At 47.4% G+C, this 22,284-nt stretch overlaps 1 protein-coding gene across 1 annotated transcript; it reads left to right on the forward strand.

Moving 5' to 3' along the window:
• Positions 1–724: 724 nt before the first annotated feature.
• On the forward strand, positions 725–21,589 carry MAP2K6 (mitogen-activated protein kinase kinase 6). Its single transcript, XM_010002708.1, is given in 13 exon segments — positions 725–740; positions 3,341–3,407; positions 4,344–4,392; positions 7,581–7,694; positions 9,289–9,408; positions 10,167–10,283; positions 10,734–10,785; positions 12,882–13,009; positions 13,707–13,784; positions 14,543–14,565; positions 14,567–14,671; positions 17,537–17,582; positions 21,033–21,589. Coding segments are annotated over 13 exon segments (993 nt in total). The 3' UTR covers positions 21,111–21,589.
• Positions 21,590–22,284: the final 695 nt, after the last annotated feature.

Raw genomic sequence — 22,284 nt, forward strand, 5'->3', positions numbered from 1 at the left:
TGTGCTTCAGCCTGCCTCTGTGCTGAGGACTTTCCTTAGTCACCTGTTTTTTATCATATTTACAATCTCCAAAAGCTCAATTTCTCTGTCAGATAGGGCTGAAATCAGCCACTAGAGACACAGACTGTCAAATACACACATGTGGTGATTTTCTTCAGGAAACAAAGCTAAAAATAACAATGATTCATACAAACACTGGAAAATACTGGTTTTCTGGTGGATGGAACAGGTAACATCCAATTTTGTTTGTTATTAAGCTGCCTCCACATTTTGAGCTCTGGTATGGACGACTTTCTCTGCAAACTGCTATTTAATACTGCAGCATCTATCAAAGCCCCTGTCTGCTATGGTAAAACTGGGGGACTTTATTTTGACAGCAAGATACTTGCTTGGCAGTTGTTATTCAACAGGACTGATTCTGGGACATAATTGTTTTGTTTTTTTCTTAAAAAAAAAAACCTCACAGCCCTCTAAGTGTCAGTGTTTGCCTTTGGGGAGAAACTCCTTCAAGCATGTGTGACCTGGACTCACCCTGCAGAGCGGTGCTGACCACTGCTCCCTGCTTCTGATTGCAATGTTCAGGATTGCTAATGCTTCCTGCAGGCACTGGCCCCAGAGGGCTCGGACAGACAAGCATTTTGCATGTTGTAACAAATGGAGCTCCCAAACCTGCCCTGATCCAGTTGAGAGGCATGAAATTGCCTGATCACAGCCTGAAACTTTGATGAAACAACCACAGGGTGAGCTACCATGTGCAGGGAGCTGCTTTCCCCCTCCGCTCATCCCTCAGGGGTTCTTGGTGCTGCAGGTGCAAGTCCCATCCATGGCAATTCCCATTTGCAATCCCTTCTCCTGGTGCCATCCGTGTTTTATTCTTGCTACTGTTGTTGCTGTCTTCTCTCTTGAAAAGAAAACCCCAAAGAACGTTAAACTGTGTCTGTGTCTTGGCAGCTCCGATACGTGAACAGATTGTGCTTCAAAAAAATGGCAAAGTTTCAAAATATTGTATTCTGTGAAGAAGAGACAAGGAAAATAAACTCCCCAAAGTGCAGATTTTATTTCACCAGAAGGCGGAAGGCTTTTAATATTTATTTGGGTTTGGCATTTTGCTACCCAGTTCTTCTGCTGACACCACTTGTGAACCATGGTAAGATTAAATGCTGCACGACCTGTTCTGGTTCACACTCAAATTAGGTTAATTTCCAGGAGGTTCGTTTTCCCCCTCCCAGAGCTGCCTGGGAGCAAGTTCCTGAGGTTCAGGTACAGCACACGGGATTGTGCAAGAAATCCACAAAAGAAAAAAAAAATTAAAAAGGAAAGAACAGAGCAAATTTGTACTTGTTTCTCTTTTGGTTTTGGTTGGGTGAATGTGATAGCAGCAGTGGGGATGGGTGCTCGATGTGTAGAAGTATGCCAGGAGGCAGCTGGTGAGTGTTAATAGGAAGAATTCAGCTCTGGAGCTAAAGAGGCAGTTCCTGCCTCCATGGGCAAGTCAGTGAATTTCTTTCTTGATTCTGTTGTGCAAAAATAAGATGAAGATCCTGCTTTTCTTGTGCCTGTGGTTGTTGTGTTTGTTTGAACTGCAAGAGGATGCAGGTGGGTTTCTGGAGGCAGAGAAGTCACTGGGATGGCAGCCTTAGAAGCTGCCAGAGAAGCAGAGTTTTTGTTTGCCTTCACTGCAAGACCTGTATTTTTGAGATTCCTTTTTTAGCTAAAACATGACAACATCAACACCACGGTTACCCATTTAGCATCCTGTTGGATGCAATGAGCACTTGGCACAGCCTGGGCAAGAAATGGTATCTAGAGCTTCTCCCACAGCAGGGTGTGCTTTTCAGTTCTGCCTTCTAGAGACCTTCGTAGTACAACCAAGAAAACTAGAAGGAAAAGGGTCAAAGAACAGCTCTGCTAACTGTAGGAATTCCTCCATGGTTTTTTACAATGTTTCTTACTTCCTAATGGACGAGCTTTTACCTCTTGGGAAAACTGAGAGCTATTCTTCATGCTTCTGAGTGACCTTGCTTCTTTTATTTTGCCTTTTCTGTGCTAGACTGGAAGCTCCTTGGAGCAGAGAATTGGCTGCTTTTTTTTTTTAAAAAAAATTTTTTTTTTCTTCCCTTTTGTAAATTTGCAGCTCTGTAGATTTCTAAAAAAAATAGCAAGTGTTCACAATGGTTTGCAAGAAATGGTGTCAGCTGGGTTGTCATTGCCTATCCTGGAGTGACTCTTTGCCAAAAGTAGTAAGCATGATCTTATCTTTTGGAGCAGACACAGGGGGAAAATAAAATAGAAGATTGTTAATCTGAATTGACTAATTGCTTCTAAAAGATAATTTTCAGTTCTGGGTGCCTGCACTTTGATCTAGCACCCCTCCAGCACTGGGATGCACAAACATTTATTGACATGAGTTTGTGTCAAGAGGAGAAACAAACACAAACATGTAGAGAAGTTTGAAAAGAGAGTGTTGGGAAGGACAGTAATTGATATCAATTCTTAGGTTAAAAATGGTTAACAACTAAATTAGATGCTTGTGCTGATTTTGGGGACCAGGGATTTTATTACACAGCTAAGCAGCCAGATGTTTACCTTGGGGTTTTGGTGACATGACTTATGTTTTCAGGTTATTTTATCCATGAATTCAAAGTCCTGTGCTGAAATGTGGCTGTATATGTTTAGTCATAAAAAGGTTCTTGTATTTCTCTAGTCTGGCTGGCTCTTGTGTCTGCTGGCTTGGACCTCCTTTACAGGAGAGCCTGCATTTGAACTACTTCAGAGCTTGAGCTTCATCCAGCTCAGAAAAGCTTGGCTGGTCAGTGTGAACAGAAACAAATGGCTTTGAAGCCTGCAAACTGAATTCTGCTTTATTTTTGCTGGGTTTGCACAACTTTAATGACCAAGAAGTGAAACAGCCACTTAAATAGGATCAGAATCTGGTTCTGGACTTTCAGATTCAAATTTTAAAAGTTTTTTAATCCCACCAGGGTTTGCAGTTGTGTATCTGAAATGGTTAAAATCTAAGAAACATAGGGATTCTACGTGGGTAGGGCTGACAAAGGAGAATACCTTTCACTTTGCATTTTCACATGGCCTGCCTTTGCCAGAGCTCTTGCCTGTTTTCTGTACCAAGTTGGCAGCCAAACTTTGCAGGTCTAAATGAAGCATTACTGAACAAAGGCACTTTATGTTTTGAACTCTGTGCCCTGAGTCTACACCACCAGCCTGGCTGGACATTTATGTTAAATAAGGTCAACAAATATAGACAAGCTGTGTTTTGCAAATTAAAACAAAATAACAACAACAAAAAGCCTTGCTTTCATTCTGCCTCTTTCTTGTTTCGCAGGCAAGAAGCGAAACCCTGGGCTGAAAATTCCTAAAGAAGCATTTGAGCAACCACAGACAAGCTCCACGTAAGTCTGCAAACACTAAGGCAGAATAAAAAGAAAACCACGAGTCCCAGCTGCCTCCCAGCCTTGCTTGGTGCCTGCACTGGCACAGCCAGGGGCTGGGCAGCACCCGGGACTCGTGCTTGCAGGTCTGGGATAAGGGGGACCCTTCACCAGAAACGGGCAACATTCCTAGGTTAATTCTGGCAGCATTAGGAAGGATAATAATTGAACATCCCTTTTGTTTCTTTTGTAGCTCCAGGTACAGTCAGGGGGTCTCAGCCCATCACCCATCACTGCCCATGCTACATGTCTTGTGCTGCTTAATGATGTGACCAGCAAAAGGGAAACACCAGCATGGGCAGCCATTGTTAACCAATGGGACACTTCTACCACTCAGTTTGAGTAACATGGATTTGGTCAAGGCATAAAAGTTCATCCCCTTCCCTACATACACAGCCTTGCAAAAGAACATGCTGCGTTTTAAGGGAATTTGTGCAATTCCAGCCTGCTTGTTTTTCTTTGCCTCCTTGAGGGTTGACTTTTATGAGCCTGTTAACCCGTGCTGTGTGACTTGGGTAATCATTTACAGTGGGTTTAGGCCTTTTTGCCTGTCTAATCCATTTTTCACACGGGCTGGCAGAGGTTTGGTGCTTGCCACCTAGTTTGCCTTTCACAGTGGATCTCTCTGGTTTCCTGCATGGGAAAGTTGGATGTGAGAAATGCCAACTCCAGCAGCTTCCTTCCTGACCCCTTTTTGGGGTGACTTTGTGGATCTTGGCTGTATCTGTTGATCCTGCAAAGCTAGGAGGCTTGTTAGACTGCTCAGGGCTGTGAGGGCTGCGGGCCTGAGGGTGTGAGGGGATGGCCTGGGGGACACTGGGGATTGTATTGACTCATTGAGGCAGAATTGAACTTTGTAAGGCATATTTCAAAAGTTTTCCCTTTCCTTTCCTGCAGGCCACCCAGAGATCTAGACTCCAAAGCATGCATCTCTATTGGCGAGGAGGTAAGACCAGGAGTTATGGTGACAAGAAGATCTCTGGGGACAGGTGACCATCCTGGGCTGGCTGCTTATGGTCCTGGGTGCTCATCCAGGCAGGCTGCTCATGAGATTGCTTAAATTCAGCCCCTCAAAAAAAGGCCATCCTAACTATTCCCCTACACTAATACTGAAGACCATCTCATCGGGAGTCTAACTCAGGGTAGATTTTCCTGTCCTGGAAGCAAATCCTTCTGACAGCACAGAAACCAGCCCAGCTGATGAAAAAAAAAAGCAAAAAAAAAAGCAGGGAAAAAAACCAAACCAAAACTAAGGGCAGCTATTTTGATATGAGAAAATGGCACAGCAGCATTCATAAAAGCACTTTATAGTTGGGCAATAGATTTATGAGGTGCAAAAGATAGGCCTCAGTGTCAGCAAGTTAATTTATGAAGTGAAATGCTATTCCAGTAGTGTTTTATAATGTCTGTCTTTGGATGCTTCTCTTTCATTTTGAGTTTTCTATTTTCCCTGGCATGCAGCAGGCACTGGAAGGTGGAGATGCCTCTGGAGCAAAATGGTGCAGCACGGAGGCAGAGAAAATGCCTGCTGGTAGAGCACATGCCTGCTCCAAAAAAGCAATTTCTCCTCTGCATTCCCAGAGATGAGGAAAACTTCAAGTGCTCCAAAAAGGCTCCATGCAGGGAGGGAGATTGACCATGTTGGACGGTGCAATGAGAAATGCACTTGTAAAACCCAGAGCTCAGTCTTTCTTACAGATATGTGGCTATCTTGGAGGGACTAACATGCTGGGGCTTGCTTTTCCCATATTTGTAAGGCATATTTCAAAAGTTTTCCCTTTCCTTTCCTGCAGGCCACCCAGAGATCTAGACTCCAAAGCATGCATCTCTATTGGCGAGGAGGTAAGACCAGGAGTTATGGTGACAAGAAGATCTCTGGGGACAGGTGACCATCCTGGGCTGGCTGCTTATGGTCCTGGGTGCTCATCCAGGCAGGCTGCTCATGAGATTGCTTAAATTCAGCCCCTCAAAAAAAGGCCATCCTAACTATTCCCCTACACTAATACTGAAGACCATCTCATCGGGAGTCTAACTCAGGGTAGATTTTCCTGTCCTGGAAGCAAATCCTTCTGACAGCACAGAAACCAGCCCAGCTGATGAAAAAAAAAAGCAAAAAAAAAAGCAGGGAAAAAAACCAAACCAAAACTAAGGGCAGCTATTTTGATATGAGAAAATGGCACAGCAGCATTCATAAAAGCACTTTATAGTTGGGCAATAGATTTATGAGGTGCAAAAGATAGGCCTCAGTGTCAGCAAGTTAATTTATGAAGTGAAATGCTATTCCAGTAGTGTTTTATAATGTCTGTCTTTGGATGCTTCTCTTTCATTTTGAGTTTTCTATTTTCCCTGGCATGCAGCAGGCACTGGAAGGTGGAGATGCCTCTGGAGCAAAATGGTGCAGCGCGGAGGCAGAGAAAATGCCTGCTGGTAGAGCACATGCCTGCTCCAAAAAAGCAATTTCTCTTCTGCATTCCCAGAGATGAGGAAAAGCTCAAGTGCTCCAAAAAGGCTCCATGCAGGGAGGGAGATTGACCATGTTGGACGGTGCAATGAGAAATGCACTTGTAAAACCCAGAGCTCAGTCTTTCTTACAGATATGTGGCTATCTTGGAGGGACTAACATGCTGGGGCTTGCTTTTCCCATAAAACTGCTGCCTGTTTGTTCAGCCAAGTTCTTACAGGACGTCCTCTGTCTTCCACCAGCCTTTCTACATTCACTCTGATCTCTAGGGAAAGCCACTGTCATAGAATTATAAAGTGGTTTGGGTTGGAAGGGACCTTGAAATTCATCTAGATCCAACTCCCCTGCATGGGCAGGGACACCTCCCACTAGATCAGGTTATTCCCAGCTTGATCCAACCTGTCCTTGAACATTTCCAGGGATGGGGCAGCCACAGCTTCCCTGGACAACCTGGGCCAGTGTCTCACCACCCTCACACTAAAGAATTTCCTCCTTTCTTCTTTTCCTCCTTTCCCTTTAAACTCCGCTGCAAAATTTAAGAGTGGCCCTGAGAGAGACAAAGTGCTTTTTAGGAGAGGACCTGTTGAACACTGGGAGCCATGTTGGGCTGTCAGAGATGCTTAAATCTCTGCCTTGCACAAAAACATGAGTCAGGGCTCCTTTTGTAGGCAACGTAGCTGTGAGCGAATGGCCAGGAGCTCGAGTGCACAGTGAGACAGTGTATGGGCCCTGCCTGCTCTGGCATCCTCATCCAACACATTTCAGGCTGCAGGTTTTGTTTTTTTTTTCTGCTGTGCCAGCAAAAAATGGGGTGGGATTATGCACTGTGAATCAGTTCATTATAACCTGCTTCTTTGATTGACTGATGTGGTTGTGCGTTCAGCAAACAGAATGGCTGGTTTTAGTAGCAAGGGCATATTTAAAAGATCCAAAACTAATAATAAGCAAAAAAATAGAGCTGCTGCACAATATCACAGTAGAAAGGAGAAGGACAGGTTAGAATGCAGGGCACCAAACAAAGTCATCCTTTGTGTCAGGCCAGGGGAAAGAGATCTTGAATGCTAGACAAAATAAATCCTCCCTGCTTTAAAAATGGGGCACACTCAGCTGGTAACCGGCCCAACTACAGGTCTGGAGAAATAACAAGCCTTAAAAGAACCTGGAGATATTGCCATGATTGTTTGTGGGAGGGGGAGGATGGAAGGAGAAAAATATATTAATAAAGGACTGAAGGTGATTCCTAAGGGAGAAGCTGCCATGGTGTTTTCCATCCCAGCCCTTAAAGGATGGAGAAGCTGAAAGTGCTGGCAGGAGCACTTGGGTGCGAGTGGTGGGCAGGGAGAGCATCCCACTGAAGGAAGGGTCCTTCCTGCACTCGCCTGGCTCGGGATGCTCCTCAACACAGGCTCCCTGCTCATGCCTTTACATGGCACATCCTCTTCAGATTTCTGCTAATTACTGCACAGTAGTTAATTCTCCTGACAGTAGTTAATTCTCCTGACCGACCCTGAGGACCGTGATTTTCTTCCTAGCCTCATGAGCACATATAGGGAGGGGGGATGCAGAGAGATGAATTCAGGTGCCAACAGGGCTGGGGTTTAGGGGCATTTTTGTCCCTGCTCAGCACGTGTGCTCAGCAGCTGCCTTTGAGATGATGGTTTTTTCCCCTGCAGAACTTTGAGGTGAAAGCTGATGACCTGGAGCCCATCTCTGAGCTGGGACGAGGTGCGTACGGGGTGGTGGAGAAGATGCGGCACATGCCGAGCGGGCAGATCATGGCAGTGAAGGTAGAGTGAGCCTCCCGAGGTGCCTTCCTTGTCTTGTGTGTGTGGACCCCTCTGTGCTCTCCCTCATCTCTACCCTCCCTTGTTCTGACACATGCCTTCACTGGGGCAACTGTCTGAAAAGTGTTGATGTTCAATGTGTTTCCAGCACTGTGTTGCACACAGACTTCTTGTTTGTCTGTGTTTGCAGTATTCTTTTTTTCATGAGGAGCACAAGGACACTCAGATGCTGAAGGGACTGGAGCCTGTACCCAGTGAGGAAAGGCTGAGAGAGCTGGGGCTGTTCAGCTTGGAGAAAAGGAGGCTGAGAGGGGATCTCATCAATGCTTATAAATATTTCCAGGGGGTGTCAGGAAGATGGGCCCAGGCTCTTCTCTGTGGTGTTCAGTGACAGAACAAGGGGCAACGGTCACAAACTGGTACACAGCAGGTTTAACTTGAATATAAGAAAATGCTTCTTTTGTCTGAGGGTAACAGAGCACTGGGACAGGCTCCCCAGGGAGGTTGTGGAGTCTCCATCCCTGGAGACATTCCAAACCCACCTGGATGTGTTCCTGTGTGATCTGCTCTAGGGGATCCTGCTCTAGCAGGGGGATTGGACTAGATGATCTCCAGAGGTCCCTTCCAACCCCCAACATTCTGGGATTCTGTGATATTTGCCATCATTTTTTGAATATACTTATTTTTTTCTACTGTAGATATAGCCTCTGCTGCACAGGGGTGCTCCTACCATGGGTACTGTGCTTGTGACAGTGCCTAAGACACTCTGACAGAGATAAATGATAAAAGGGTGACAGAAAGAGGTGTGACAAAAGGGTAAAGGCATGATGTCAGGGCAGTGTGGTGAGCACAGGTATGGCTGTGGCATGAGGAGCACAAGGACACTCAGATGCTGAAGGGACTGGAGCCTGTACCCAGTGAGGAAAGGCTGAGAGAGCTGGGGCTGTTCAGCTTGGAGAAAAGGAGGCTGAGAGGGGATCTCATCAATGCTTATAAATATTTCCAGGGGGTGTCAGGAAGATGGGCCCAGGCTCTTCTCTGTGGTGTTCAGTGACAGAACAAGGGGCAACGGTCACAAACTGGTACCCAGCAGGTTTAACTTGAATATAAGAAAATGCTTCTTTTGTCTGAGGGTAACAGAGCACTGGGACAGGCTCCCCAGGGAGGTTGTGGAGTCTCCATCCCTGGAGACATTCCAAACCCACCTGCATGTGTTCCTGTGTGATCTGCTCTAGGGGATCCTGCTCTAGCAGGGGGATTGGACTAGATGATCTCCAGAGGTCCCTTCCAACCCCCAACATTCTGGGATTCTGTGATATTTGCCATCATTTTTTGAATATTCTTATTTTTTTCTACTGTAGATATAGCCTCTGCTGCACAGGGGTGCTCCTACCATGGGTGCTGTGCTTGTGACAGTGCCTAAGACACTCTGACAGAGATAAATGATAAAAGGGTGACAGAAAGAGGTGTGACAAAAGGGTAAAGGCATGATGTCAGGGCAGTGTGGTGAGCACAGGTATGGCTGTGGCATGTGCCCTGCAGCAGCAGGATGGAATGGAGGTGCTGACAGCCAATGCTAAATTGTTGTGTCTTCCAGCGGATCCGAGCCACGGTGAACAGTCAGGAGCAAAAGAGGCTATTGATGGATCTGGATATCTCCATGAGGACGGTAGATTGCCCCTTCACTGTCACCTTTTATGGGGCACTTTTCCGAGAGGTATGGCATCCTGGAGATCAGCTGCACTGCCCCTGGGCAAGTGGATTCTCTCCTAGGCTCTGAATTCCCATGCCTAGTCTCCCTCCAAGTGCCAGGGGTTTAATCTTCATCTAGACATGGAGACTTGGTATAATATGGATTTGCTCAGGCTCAGCCTAAGGATCTGTGCCTTACAAGTTACTCCTTGGCAAGCAAGGAGAGATGCTGTTCCATGCGAGGAAGAGCCAAGGGCAGCCAATCCCTGATGCCAGGAATGTGCCAAGATGTTGGTGCTTGGTGCTGGGTTTGAGTGGTGGGGACAACTGACTCACAGCCTGATCAGTTAGTGTTAAAATTGTCCTGACTTGCAATGAGAAAGCCACATGGAGGAAAACTGTGGAAAGCTCTGAAGAGCAGGATTTATTCAAGAAGTTTAAGCATAGCTCTGCAGAGCTGAACTTTTCCTGGCTGAGCATTTGCAGGGACCTGAGCATGTAGAGAACCTCAGTCCTGATAACTTTCAGGGACTCTGATCACTGGGACTGTGCTTTGGGCAAAGAGTAAAAAATGCATCCTAAATGGTAGTGGACAGCACTTCATTCCAGCTGGGGAGGAGGGAAAGACAAAGCTCAGTACAGTTTTATTGGATGTCTTCTAATAGACAGGGAAGAGGCAAAAAGACCAGCAAAAGGCAAGTGCCAAAGAAGACCTTGCACATGAAAGGAAGGGAAAAGACTCTTTGTCTCAGTAGGCAGATATTTACTTACTTTATCCTGCAGGGAGATGTGTGGATTTGCATGGAGCTGATGGATACCTCACTGGACAAGTTCTACAAACATGTAATTGATAAGGGCCTGACAATTCCTGAGGACATCTTAGGAAAAATAGCTGTCTCTGTGAGTATTAGCAGGGTGAGGAAGGAAAGAAAAGGGTGTCTTTATGGTTGGGCTCAATGATTTATGGTTGGACTTGATCTTAAAGCTCTTTTTCCAACCAGAGCAATTCTGTGATTCTGTCAAGCAAACACTACATGGTGCAGTCTCCTTGCTGTATTTGCACTAGGAAGAGCATGGTCCATAGGCCAGCCTATGAACATTTCTAGCTGGCTTCCAGTATCTCATCTGAGGTGATGTTATTTACAAGACATAAATACTCCAAAATTATGTGGGGAGATGTCTGGGTACCCACTGTCACTTTGGGCTGCTGTGATGGCACAGGACTCATGGGAGATGTAGTTCCTTGCCTCCAAGGAGCTCTGGTGAGGGTGGGGGAGATGAAGCCAAGATAGCATTTCCTTTTCATCATGGTGCTGCCAGCTGTGATTCACTCTCAATTTGTTGTTTCAGATTGTAAAAGCACTAGAACACCTACACAGTAAGCTCTCCGTGATCCACAGAGGTAAGTGCCAGGCACACAGCCTTGGCCATGCTGGTGCCTGCCCTGCGCCGTGTGCTCCCAGCCTCACAAGGGCTGGCCAGGCACAGGGCTCCCAAAATACCTGACATAAAACGGGCCTTTGACAGCAAAAATATTGCCTGGCATCTCATGACTAGCAAAACCCAGTCAGAGGAGGTGTCTGCTGGTTTGCTCTTTAAAAACAACATGCTGCTCCCAGCATTTCCCCGAGGTGGAGGAGAAGTGAGCTCCAGCCTGATTGTGCTGGCAGAGAAAGGGCTGTTTCCCCTGGGTTGCCTTTGCCTAATGCATGGTCTAAATCTGTGCTCTGCTTCAATACCTCTGCAAAATTAAAACAGACTTTTCCTCTGACCTTGGTAGGCTTTGGATCAGGCTTTGTGAAGGCTTTTCCCGTGGCCTGAAAGCTCCATGTTGACATGCAGGGAGAGGTATCTCCATGTGACGCCTCATGCAGAGATCCAACCATCCTCATCCCCTTCTTTGAGCTTCCCTGAGCACTGGTGGGGTAGGATAGTTTGACAGCTAACATAGCCTCAAGTGAAGTCATAAATACCCTCCTTAAACTCCTCTGACATTTTCTTCTCTAGAGCATCTCAAAGATGCCATGAACACACTTGGAAAGAAACAAATTTGCAGTGTTCCTGCTTGACACCTTTATTTTTAAAGGGTCATTTTCAATTTGTCATGAGGAGGAAAAAACCCTCTCTGGAGTGTGTGGCTGCCACAGAAAGGAGCATCTGAAGCAAGTAGAATTCAGCTCAAGCAGGCAGTTGCATTTTGTACAGCCTGCATGTGGCTGGGGTTTGAGTTTCTGCCTTCTGTATCATTTACAGTAGGTGGAAAATGCTGCTCAGCTTCTGGATTTCTGTTTACTTGTTTGATTTCCACTGAAAATTATTTTACTTCAGTGTAGTAACAGATGGGTGAGGATCTCAGATACCTGAACCTTTCGATTGCAAAACACTTACGAGAGAACAGATGCTAAGGAACTGTAAACCACCCCATTCTAATAAGCAAAACTCAAAAGCAGCTTCTGACCTCCTTTGGATGGTATTTCAGCTCTTCTATTTAATAGTTTATCATATGTAGACAGAAGACCTTGTTGTAGAAGAGACCTCTTATTTCTGGGTGACAACAGGGAGAGGTTTGCTTCCCTTCGGGGGATCAGTGCTGGGACAAGAGAAGAGAGGGTAGCCTGTTCTACCTGTGCTGTGCTGAGATTTTATCTGGGATTAGTCTCACCAGGAGCGCTTGCCTGCTGTGCAGGAGAGCATCTCCATGCTCTCGTGGATATCACTTACTAGCTTCGTCTGTGCCTTACTTTCCCTTTCTAATGGTGATTAAAACTGCCTTCATAAGCATGATGCAAGTGTAAATGCACCAAGGATTATAAGGCCATGATGGGAAGCAGATAAATCTGGCAATAATAAATAGATGAGACACTGGCCTAATTTCCATAAGGTGTGGAACACCCACACACCTGCTGCTACTCACATTGCCTTCAGGCTTGGTATCCTTAAAATTAGAGGCCATTTCTGAAATCTTGATCCTTGTCTTAGTTTACTACTCCCTCTTCCCCTGCAACCCCCGCTCCTCCTCACCCTTTCTTGTCCATCCCTCATCCTTTCTCTCTGGGTTTTTCCTTTTGCTGGCATGAGACTAGGTCCAGCTGGGGGCTTGCCAGAGCTCCAGCCATTTGCAAACATCCTTTGAGATGCCTCCAGCCCTTCTGACTGCTCCCCTGTGAGACCTCTGAAGTCTGTGGCCAGCCCTTGTGCACTGGGATAGGACAGTTATGTGCAGGGTTACCTCCCAGTGCCCCAAATTAGAGCAAGGAGTCTGCATGCAAGTGAAAGGCCACTTGCAGGACACATGACAAGACCAGAAGACACTCACCTGAACTTGCAGTAGCTGCAGCCAGCTGGGTTTCTGGCGTGTACAAAGCGCTGAGGTTTGCACGGGCACCTTTGGTGCCCTCTGCTGATAGAAAGCTCTTTGGTTTTGTTTTGTTGGGTTTTTTTTGCTTGGCACAGCCGCCCATGTGTGACAGTGACTGTGGTATCTGTTCCTTCTTGCAGATGTAAAGCCCTCTAACGTGTTGATCAATACGCAGGGGCAGGTGAAAATGTGCGATTTTGGAATTAGCGGTTACCTCGTTGACTCGGTTGCTAAAACCATGGATGCAGGATGCAAACCCTACATGGCTGTAAGTTGAGCTGCTGAGAAGCTGCATGTGAAAGCTGCTGCAGGACAGCTGGAGGAACATGAGCCTGGGCATCAGGTCATCCTAAAGGGAGAAGGAGCAGCCTCCGGAATGTGTCCTGGGAACTCGTTTTGGAAGATGTATCCCTGAAGTTCCTTGTAAAGGGGCAGAGAGGGGAGACAGTTCTCCTGGGTCAGATCAGACCTCCTGGGCACAGCTTCCAGCTGCCTTATCACCTCCCTGTGGCCTTAGGGAAGATTCTGTAATTACTCTGTGTTGCATTTTTGCTGCTTGCCCTGTGGAGACTATAGTACTTTCCATCTGGGAGGAAAAACAGTCCTCAGGGATTGGATCCCTTGGACTCCTCCCAGGAGCTGCTGCTCAGGAGCACTTGTACACGGTGAGAATAGTCCTAGAGAATTGAGATTTGTCACCCCCTATGTGCCAGATGTGCTGGGTCAGCTCCACCACCCCAATACCTGGTGCAGATACCATCTGCTTCTGGTGATCCATTTAATTGCCTGTCCTTACTGGCAAGGATGTGAGACCAGATGATCTGTCTCCATGACAACCAAGGGAATGAGCTAGTGGCATGGACTAAGTACTCCATGAAGACCCATCTGAGGACAGCGAGCCCTGGGTGCAGGTATTGCACTTGGTACCGTCGCTGTTCCTCAACCTCCTTTATCTCTGTCCACAGCCTGAAAGAATTAACCCGGAGCTGAACCAGAAGGGGTACAGCGTCAAATCTGATATCTGGAGCCTGGGGATCACAATGGTAGGGTGACTTGGGGACTTGCTGTGATGCCAGGAGGGTTGAGTGTTGCTCGTGGATTCATTTTTTCTCCCCATACGTATCTTCCCTGACACTGGTGGCACTAGCTCCTCGGGAAGGTGGTGGGGTGGGAATGGGAATACAGCTCTGGGGTACCAGGAAGCATATCACAGGATGGAAGGCAAGGAGGATGGAGCTGCTTTGTCACCTCCTTGCTGCCTTTTGGATGCGTTGGTGGCATGACACCCTGGTGGGGACAACTCTTGTGCGGTGGCCGTGGGCTGCCGGGAGATGGCAGCATGGGCTAAGGCGAGGGCGTCCAGGAGCAGGTTGGACTTCAGGCACAAAAAAAAGCTTCCCAGCACTTAGCAATTAACAAAGTTCCCCTGTCAGAAAAGGAGGGAGGGTTGATGTCTCCCACGCAGCGTTTAGGGGGAATCCATCTGCTTGAAAAGACATTTTATAGTGCAGTTACCTTTTGCAGCAATGAGGTTGTCTTTTAACTTCTACCCTTTCCCAAGCGACGTGTAACACGAGGGCAATGGGGGACTGGTTGAATGTGGAGGCTGTGGGGTCTCCTCAGGCCTTTCCCCCTTGCTGAGGGAGGTTTAGCAGGACGTCATGGCTGGGTGGGGTGAGGAAATGCCACATATTTGTGTGAGGCCTAAAAAGTGGGTACACAGGGATATCCAGAACCCGCGGGGTGGGAGGATGAGCTGCATCCTTCCCCGGCGCCTGAGGTGCCGGCTGTGTCTCCGCAGATCGAGCTGGCCATCCTGCGCTTTCGGGGGGACGCCCTTCCAGCAGCTCAAGCAGGTGGTGGAGGAGCCGTCGCCGCAGCTCCCGGCAGAGAAGTTCTCGGCGGAGTTTGTCGATTTTACCTCGCAATGGTAAAATACCCTCTTGGCCTCCCTGGCCCCGCTCACATCTGCCACACTGTGGGCAGGCCCCAGTGCCTTCCCGTGTCCCCATCCCCACAGGCGTCTCTTTGGTTTACAACTCGTATTTCTGAACAAAACCTCCCCCTCAGGGGAAGGAATGGGCCCTCATGGCTGTGTGGGCAGCACGCACCCCTTGCCAGCTCTGGGGGCCTGGGGGTCTTCTCAGCTGAGGTGGCAGGGACCAGGCTCAGGCACACGCAGCACGAAGGGCTTCAGGATCCTTCCTCACCCAGCTGTCCCCTTTCCAGCAGGACAGGGGGTGTGTGGCTGTGCCAGCAGCACGAGCAGGTGCAAGGCAGGCAGGTCTGCTGGCCCCTCACGACCTCGGAGCAACACGGGGTGGGGAAGGGGAGCAGGACATGGCATGGTGGGTCCTCCTGCCCTTCCCTTCCAGAGACACACGTCCCCGAGGGCAGGGCCGGGGCAGAGATCACCCTGCAATGGCCCCCGCAGCTGCTGCTTTCCATTGGGCTTGGAGCTGGAAGCGGTGGGAGCGTTTGGCTGCGGTGTAGGAAAAGGGCTGGAGCAGATGCGCTGTCTGGAGGCTGCAAGAGCTGCAGGAAAGCACAGGCTCTCCCAGCGCCCGAGGAGACTCACAGCTGCCCTCGTCGTATGGTTCAAAGGGAGCTGGCAGCAGCCCCGTGGCCCCTGACTGCTGCTCCCTCCAGCTTCCCTGGAAACCGCCGGGGAGGCGTTTTTATTTTCCAGGCCCTGCAGTGCCATCCACGGCGTGCCAAGTTGGCAGGTGGATGGTGGGCTTGCGTGGTAGCCAAGAAAGGACGGCAGATCGACAAATACAGAAATGTGAGACTGCTCCCGAGCTGCCAGTGTCAGGACCTGGAGCCCAGCTGGCTCTGCTGTGACCCAGGAAGGGGATTATCAGCCACTTCTGCCCAGGGACTCTAAGTACTGACATTCAGATTCTTCGGACTCATGTTCAAACATGTTTTTGAGGTCCCTGTGATTCAGCTGCACACCTCCCTGCTGACCTGTGCTGGGGAATACCTGCCTGTGCCCATACTGTTCTGTGTCTGTCAGAGGTGGGAGCTGGCTTGGAAAAACCCTCTCACAAAATGCCCCCTGTTTTTACAAGGCCCACGCTGAGATTTTGGACCAGCTGTCTTTCTCCCATGCTGCTGGCTCACTACTTGTTATTGCAAAGTTGCCTGTTTGTGCCAGGCAGGCTGTTGTTTTGGATGTTTTGCTTTTGCAAGCACAGTATCTTGCAGATACGATTGCAGGCTGATTTGGGAGTAAGATATCCACAGCCATTCATGATGGTTGCAGTGAGAAGAATGTCCCTGCTGAGCAGCACTCGTGTCTTGAAAGCTCATGCTTTGGGGAGCATGTGGCAGTTCCTCTCTTTGCAAATCCTATCACTTAGGATTGCTGAAGATCCCTCAATGACAGTGGAGTGGCAGGGATTTGGGAAAGTGAAGTTTGGCTGCTGATTGCACCAGTGTTGTGTTGCTGGAGTCTGACAGTTCTTCTGACACTGAACCAGATCACATCAGCTCAGTGTATCAAGATTGGCCTGGTTTAGGGCTATCTCAAATTCAAGAGATTGCTGAGTAAATCACACCATCTGCTGCCTGGACAGAGAAAATCTGTTCACCTGTAGCCACTGTAGGGAAGTTCCTGGGATGTCTGAGTCAGGATCAGATCCAGATATGGCTCTTCATTCCTCAAAATTTACATTGATTTCAGTATCTTGTCACCAGATTTCCTGGTATTAGTAACCTAGGAACAAAGGTTTTGTTTGCAGAGGGTCTAAATTAAGAGGTTTATAACCAAGTCCTGCTTCTGGGCACTCCTAGCCTTCAAATTCACCTTAGCATCTCAGCTTGGACTGAGCTTTTGAGCTCAGAGGATGTGACACATCCCGTACCTTCAGTTCGGCAATATTGGCACGTATCGTTAACTAGGTTCCTCTGTTCATTCACAACATGTCACTGAACATGAGCCTGCTACACACAGCAAGCAGGAAATATCTATTCAGTGTGTGTCCTCTGCTTCCTCTGGGCTCCAGCAAATCCCAGCAGAGGAGTGACTTATCATCACTGAGGTTCTCACTTTTGTTTTGCTCAGTGTGACACCTTTTCCCCGCCACCGACGTGTACGTGTGTGAAGATCTTTTCAAGTTGCTCCAAGTGTCTTTCCCCTAAATACACTGTCAGGAAGTGAGTAGAGATTACGTCCTGTCTTTTAAAAGCTATTTTCTGCTGGAGGGAAACCAAAATAACTTCCAGCTACAAACCTCCAGAGCCATCTGTTGTAGGAGAGGAGAAAAAAAGGATGTCCCATGTAACCGTCCCCGCTGATAACAGCACGGTGATAAACAAATAGTTGTACACGTGCTTCAGAGCAACTTGGTCACCACTCCCAATCAAAGGTTGGAGGCTGTATCCATTCCCTTAGTTGTTGGCCTACTGGATAGGACCCAAAAAAACAACTGTACCTGGCCCACAGCAAGGCAATGTGTTGACTGCTATTTATGGTGTCGCTGGATCTCTTGTTTGATATTGAGCTCACTGCACTTGTGTGTGCCTAGCACTGTGTGCCATCCAGGGCCCATGTGCAGGCTGTGTTGGCTGTAGGGGCCCTCAATTTCTAAGCTGTTTGCTTAACATTTGAATTAGAAGTCGAACTTATTCTACAGGGACTTGGAATCTTGCTTTTGTCATGGCATAATTTTAAGGCTTATGTTACTTATGTAATAATTATGTAATATAATTTCTTATATATTCTTATATTGCTTATATTACAGAGAATGTGACTTTAACATTTGTTCTTTATCTTTTTTATTCCTTAAAGCTTGAAGAAGAATTCCAAAGAACGGCCAACATACCCAGAGCTTATGGTGAGTGTGCCTGCTTCATGCAGCATGATGGTCCAGAGCTGAGCTGAGGTGCTGAGAATGAGATGCTGAAGACAGGGTTTCCTGACTGGTGATTTGGGATGCTTAGCATCCCTATTTTCATCATAGATATGAGAATCATGGCAATGCGGGGTCTTGGGAGGGTGACTGCAAATCAGAGTTGCTCTCTGAAATGTCATCCAGTTGCTATTCTAGTCAGATCAAGGGAGAAAAATATGTGAAAGCAGTTAACAAATTTGCTAAGGGGCAAGGATGAGGCTGTGAAGAGTTAGCAAGGATAAAATCCTCCACTTGGGTTTGTGTGATGGCTTCAAACAGCCAAGTGAGTTGGATGCACCACAGATGCTCCACATGGGCTGCAGGAGCTGAGTGGCCTGCTAGGCTTTACTGTCATGGTGCCTTGGAGAGGAGACTTTTTGGACAGAGTAATTCCTGGATGTTAGGGACAGAGACAAGTTTGTGACTAATAATTCCGGTTATTGAATTTTGTCTGCTGCTTAGAGACTGTTTGCTGTGAGCATGTCTAGGGCAGAGGAGCAACTAAGGAAGAAAATGCTGATACAGGATTATGACAGGGGAAATGCAAGGCAGCTTGGAGGTCAGATGAGCATGAGTGCTGGTGAACTCCCAGCAGTGCAGACACTGGCGTGTACTCAGCCAGACCTCTGGGCTGGAGCTGGCAAGAACAGTGTCTGTGGTGAGATTTTTCTGCTAGGGCCCCACAAGTTCATGGATTCTCTCTCTCCTAACTTTCTGGTATTGAACCTGGTGCTCCTAATAGCTGGCAAAAAGCTGGAGAGCTTTAAGGAAGTCAGTGTTTCACTCTCTTAAGCATCTAGTCTCTTTTTACTCTCACCTGATTCAGAGCTTGTTAACAGCAGGGAAGTGCCTAACTTGGTTATTCCTGAAGATCCTGACCCAAGTGCTTGCCTGTCCCTGCATGTCCTCCTCTGTCCAATGCCACTGGCAAGATCTTCAGGATTAAGGGTGGAAAGTGCTGCAGGATTTCTTCAGGCATTGCTGTCTCCTGCCCCAGAACTCACAGGATGTGTGTTATGCCATCCAGGGGCTCTGCCTCATCACTACCTCTCACTGTGCTCGGAGGTGTTTGGACCTCTGTGGTGTGAAGGTGACAGGGTTTAAGGTGTTCTCTAGCTACAAGATGTGCTGGAAACCCAGGTTGCTTTTGAACTTGAGTTGTAAGCAATGAATAATTCCTGTAGCATTTCTTGCTGGGCCCTGTAATCCAATTAGACTATATATAGATCTAATTTACTCACAGTTTGCCCAAATACTGGTTTCAGACAAAGGGAGGCCTGAGGTTTATGGCTTTTTCTCTTTTTTTTAAACTCTTTTTGTATTATTATTATTGAAGAAATACATATATATTTTAAGCAAATTTCTGAAGTTTGCCAAATGGCCTTTTATCAAAAAGGTTCACCGAAGCAGCTCTGTCTGTTGCAGCATTAATACCCATTGGCAAGTGAGCACATTTCTATTGAATTAGGTTCTTGGATCACCTCTCCAAAGTATCTCAATGCTGTGGTATTTTATGGCTGACATGAATGTTGTGAGGTCCTGTGGTTGAGGGTTGCTGTTTTGTTGGTCTTTTTTAATTCCTCCTTTCTCTCTTATGGCATTAAGTTGTGGTGCTGGGTTGGACTTGTCATTTAGACCAAGACTGCTCCCTTGCTTTCCTGTGGAACTGAGGTTTCTCATGGAAAATATGACTCTGTGCTATCTTGAGGATCAGGAAAACTGATATGGATGCTTAATTTAATTTTAAAACCCACTTCCCCAGGTGAAGTGGAGCATGAAACTACTGCAGGACTCCTCCCTGGTGGTCTGTGCATTTCAGGGAGCACATCCCACCTGGCACGGGGTGTTTTGTGCTATAACCAGACTCCGTGCTTGCAGAGAGGTTGGGTTCACTGAGAAATGGGGCTAGAGGCCGGTGGTGCCACCCATGTCACACTAGTGGGTGCTTCCAGGCTGTGGTAGCTCAGCTTTGGGTGTGACTTAGCTGGAATATGAAAGTAGTGGCATCAGACTGGGATAATAACACAGCAGGCTGTTTGAGCCATCTCTCTGAGAGTTATTCAAGACACTTTGATTCCCGTGACTGTCTGACCCAGAGAGACCTTAAATTATGTCTGGATCCTTGCCTCAACCCATTTCAGCTCTGTTTCCCACATAATTGTGCTTCCTCTTCCTTGCTGGAGTGTTTTGAGTCTTTTCCCGGCTGCTGAGAGCTGCCTCTTTTTATTCACTGCATAACTTTCTGCTCAAGCCCACCTTGGAAAATCTGTTTGCTTCTCTTCTCCCTTCACTTGGCTGCTTCCATAAATGATCATTGAAATAGCCAGTGCTCAGGGACTAAGTGGTGGGCAGCTTTGAAAAACCCTGGAGACCCCAAATTGTCTTTAAAAATATGGCTTGAAATGGCAGGGTCAGGAATCAAACTCCCAGCCTGTGTATGGGAATCACAAAAGTGTTTTGCACAGAGTGGTGGGGTCATCTACAAGCCCCTCAGGGCTCCAACTGCCTTTTGGTTCTCTCTGACACCCTCTAAATAAATATGAATGAACTGCCAGGACAGAGGGTATTAACAAGTGTTTGGTGACTTCAGGTGGAAGCTGGCTGATCTCAGCTGATGTGTTGCAGCCCATGGCAGCAAAATCAGTTGCTGGTGCTAGTGAAGAGGAGCTTTGCTATTAGGGGGCATTTCATTGTGTTTTTTTTTCTCCTTACACATATTTTTCCATTTGTGCTGAAATGTAGGCAAGATTTTCTGGCAGGATGTCTTCCCATGTTGGTCACGATTAAGTAGTTAAACATACAGCTGTGGATGGCTTTCCAGCCAGGATGGCTTTCCTCTTTGCAGTGGTTAGGGATAAAGTAGCCATCTCCTGCTGTGAGTATGAGCAATTGCAGGGAAGAAACGAGACTCAAAAGTCACCAGAGGGTAAATACACAGATAAAGCAGGAAGCTGAGGGAAAACGCACTTCAGTCAGCCTTCTTGCAAGGTTTGCTTGCTCCTGTTGGAGCTGGTGTGTGGTGGGGTGGGTCTCAGGAGGGGCATATCTCCTGGGGCACCGCAGGGCCAGCATGTGCTGAAGGGCACAGTGTGCTAGAGACAGAGGCAGTGGGGTTTAATATCTGCTTCTGCTTCAAGAGCAGCCCAGCTCAGGCAGCCCAGCTGGAGCAGGATTTAGAGGGAATCGAGAGGGCAGCACAAATCTGCAGCCTTCATGAAGTGGCCCCTCAGACTCCCTGTCTTGCCTCAGCTGCAAAACATGTAAAGCCGAATATCATGATACTGGCGACAAAATCTTTTTCACCCTCCTGAAGACTGGCTGAAAAGGTTTTAGGTTTGGTTGTCAGCGTGGTGAATAATAAACTTTCTGTTTGTTCTGTCTTTTCTTTCCCAGCAACATCCTTTCTTCACCCTGCACGAATCCAAAGAGACAGACGTCGCCTCTTTTGTCAAACTCATCCTGGGAGACTGAGAACTGGACTTGTAAATGAATTGCCCTTCTGTGGACTGGTGGGTGCAGGGAGGGGCGCGTGGCAGGACTTGTCATGAAAGCACCAACAGAAAGTCGCCGTGTTTTGTTTTGTTTTGTTTTTATTCTGAGAAACCCACGCCTCGCCGAAGTTTTTAAAAGGGTTCTTTGGTATCCATAGTGACATAGAATGAGCTGGTTAGTGAAATGAATTTTAATAAGGTTGGTAACCTTAAAACAAAAGCAAAACAACAACAAAAAAAATTTAAAGAGTGATTTACATATTTAATGACCGTCGAAGTCCCTCTTTTCCTAACTTCCTCCTCATCCCCTTTTCCTTTCCCCCTGAACCAGAATTTGCTTTGTCATGGTAATAGGTGCTATGGTAGTCATGAAGTTGTGTGTAGATTTATATTTTGTCCCTTCCATTATTTTAATATTTATGTTAAGTGCTCAATGGAATAGAATTCTGTTTTATATGATGATGAATGCGTGGTGACGATGGTGATGCTACATGAGGCCACAGCAAGCAAGAGTTGTAGGGCTTTGCTGGGGAAAACGTGTCCAAGGAGCAGATAAAGAGGAGAAGAGTCTTTGTTGTGGCAAATATTTAATGTGCATCATAAAAAGAATTTATAAACAAGGATGTCAGCTCAGCTACTTGAGCTGCTTTTGCAGAGTGAAAGGCAAGATCACTGTAAGGGAGGGAGGCCCCAGGTCACCTCTTCTCCAGACACTGCGCTATGAGTCCGGCCAGTGTGTCCCAACCAGGCTGTGGTGCCCTCCAGCCTCCCCAGCCCTACATCCCACCAACTCACTCTGCTATATCAGATGGGTGATGAGGTCTGGAGTGGGAAGACATTGCTGGGATCAGCGTCTGGGTCAAAAGCCCCAGAGGGAAATAGATTGTTGGATAAGTTGGGAGGAGGCCCAGCAGCCTTGTGTCATCTGTGGCTCCCTCGGTCTGGGGCTGTGCTGCTTTGGGCCTAAAAGGGAGTTCCTTTCTCCTTCTCCACATGGGAAAGGATAACAGCCTGCATGGCATGACATCTGTGAAAAATGGGATAGCTCAATGTGAGTTTCCAGGGCTCCCAGCTCTGTGTTGGCAGCAATCCCTCTGTGCTTGCCCACAGACTTTAGGAGTGCAAGCGTGCTCCCCTGGAGCCTGTGCTGGCAT

Source organism: Chaetura pelagica, unplaced genomic scaffold, assembly GCF_000747805.2.
Source record: "Chaetura pelagica isolate M959 unplaced genomic scaffold, ChaPel_1.0 scaffold47, whole genome shotgun sequence".
In the NCBI taxonomy this organism is placed as follows: Eukaryota; Metazoa; Chordata; class Aves; order Apodiformes; family Apodidae; genus Chaetura; species Chaetura pelagica.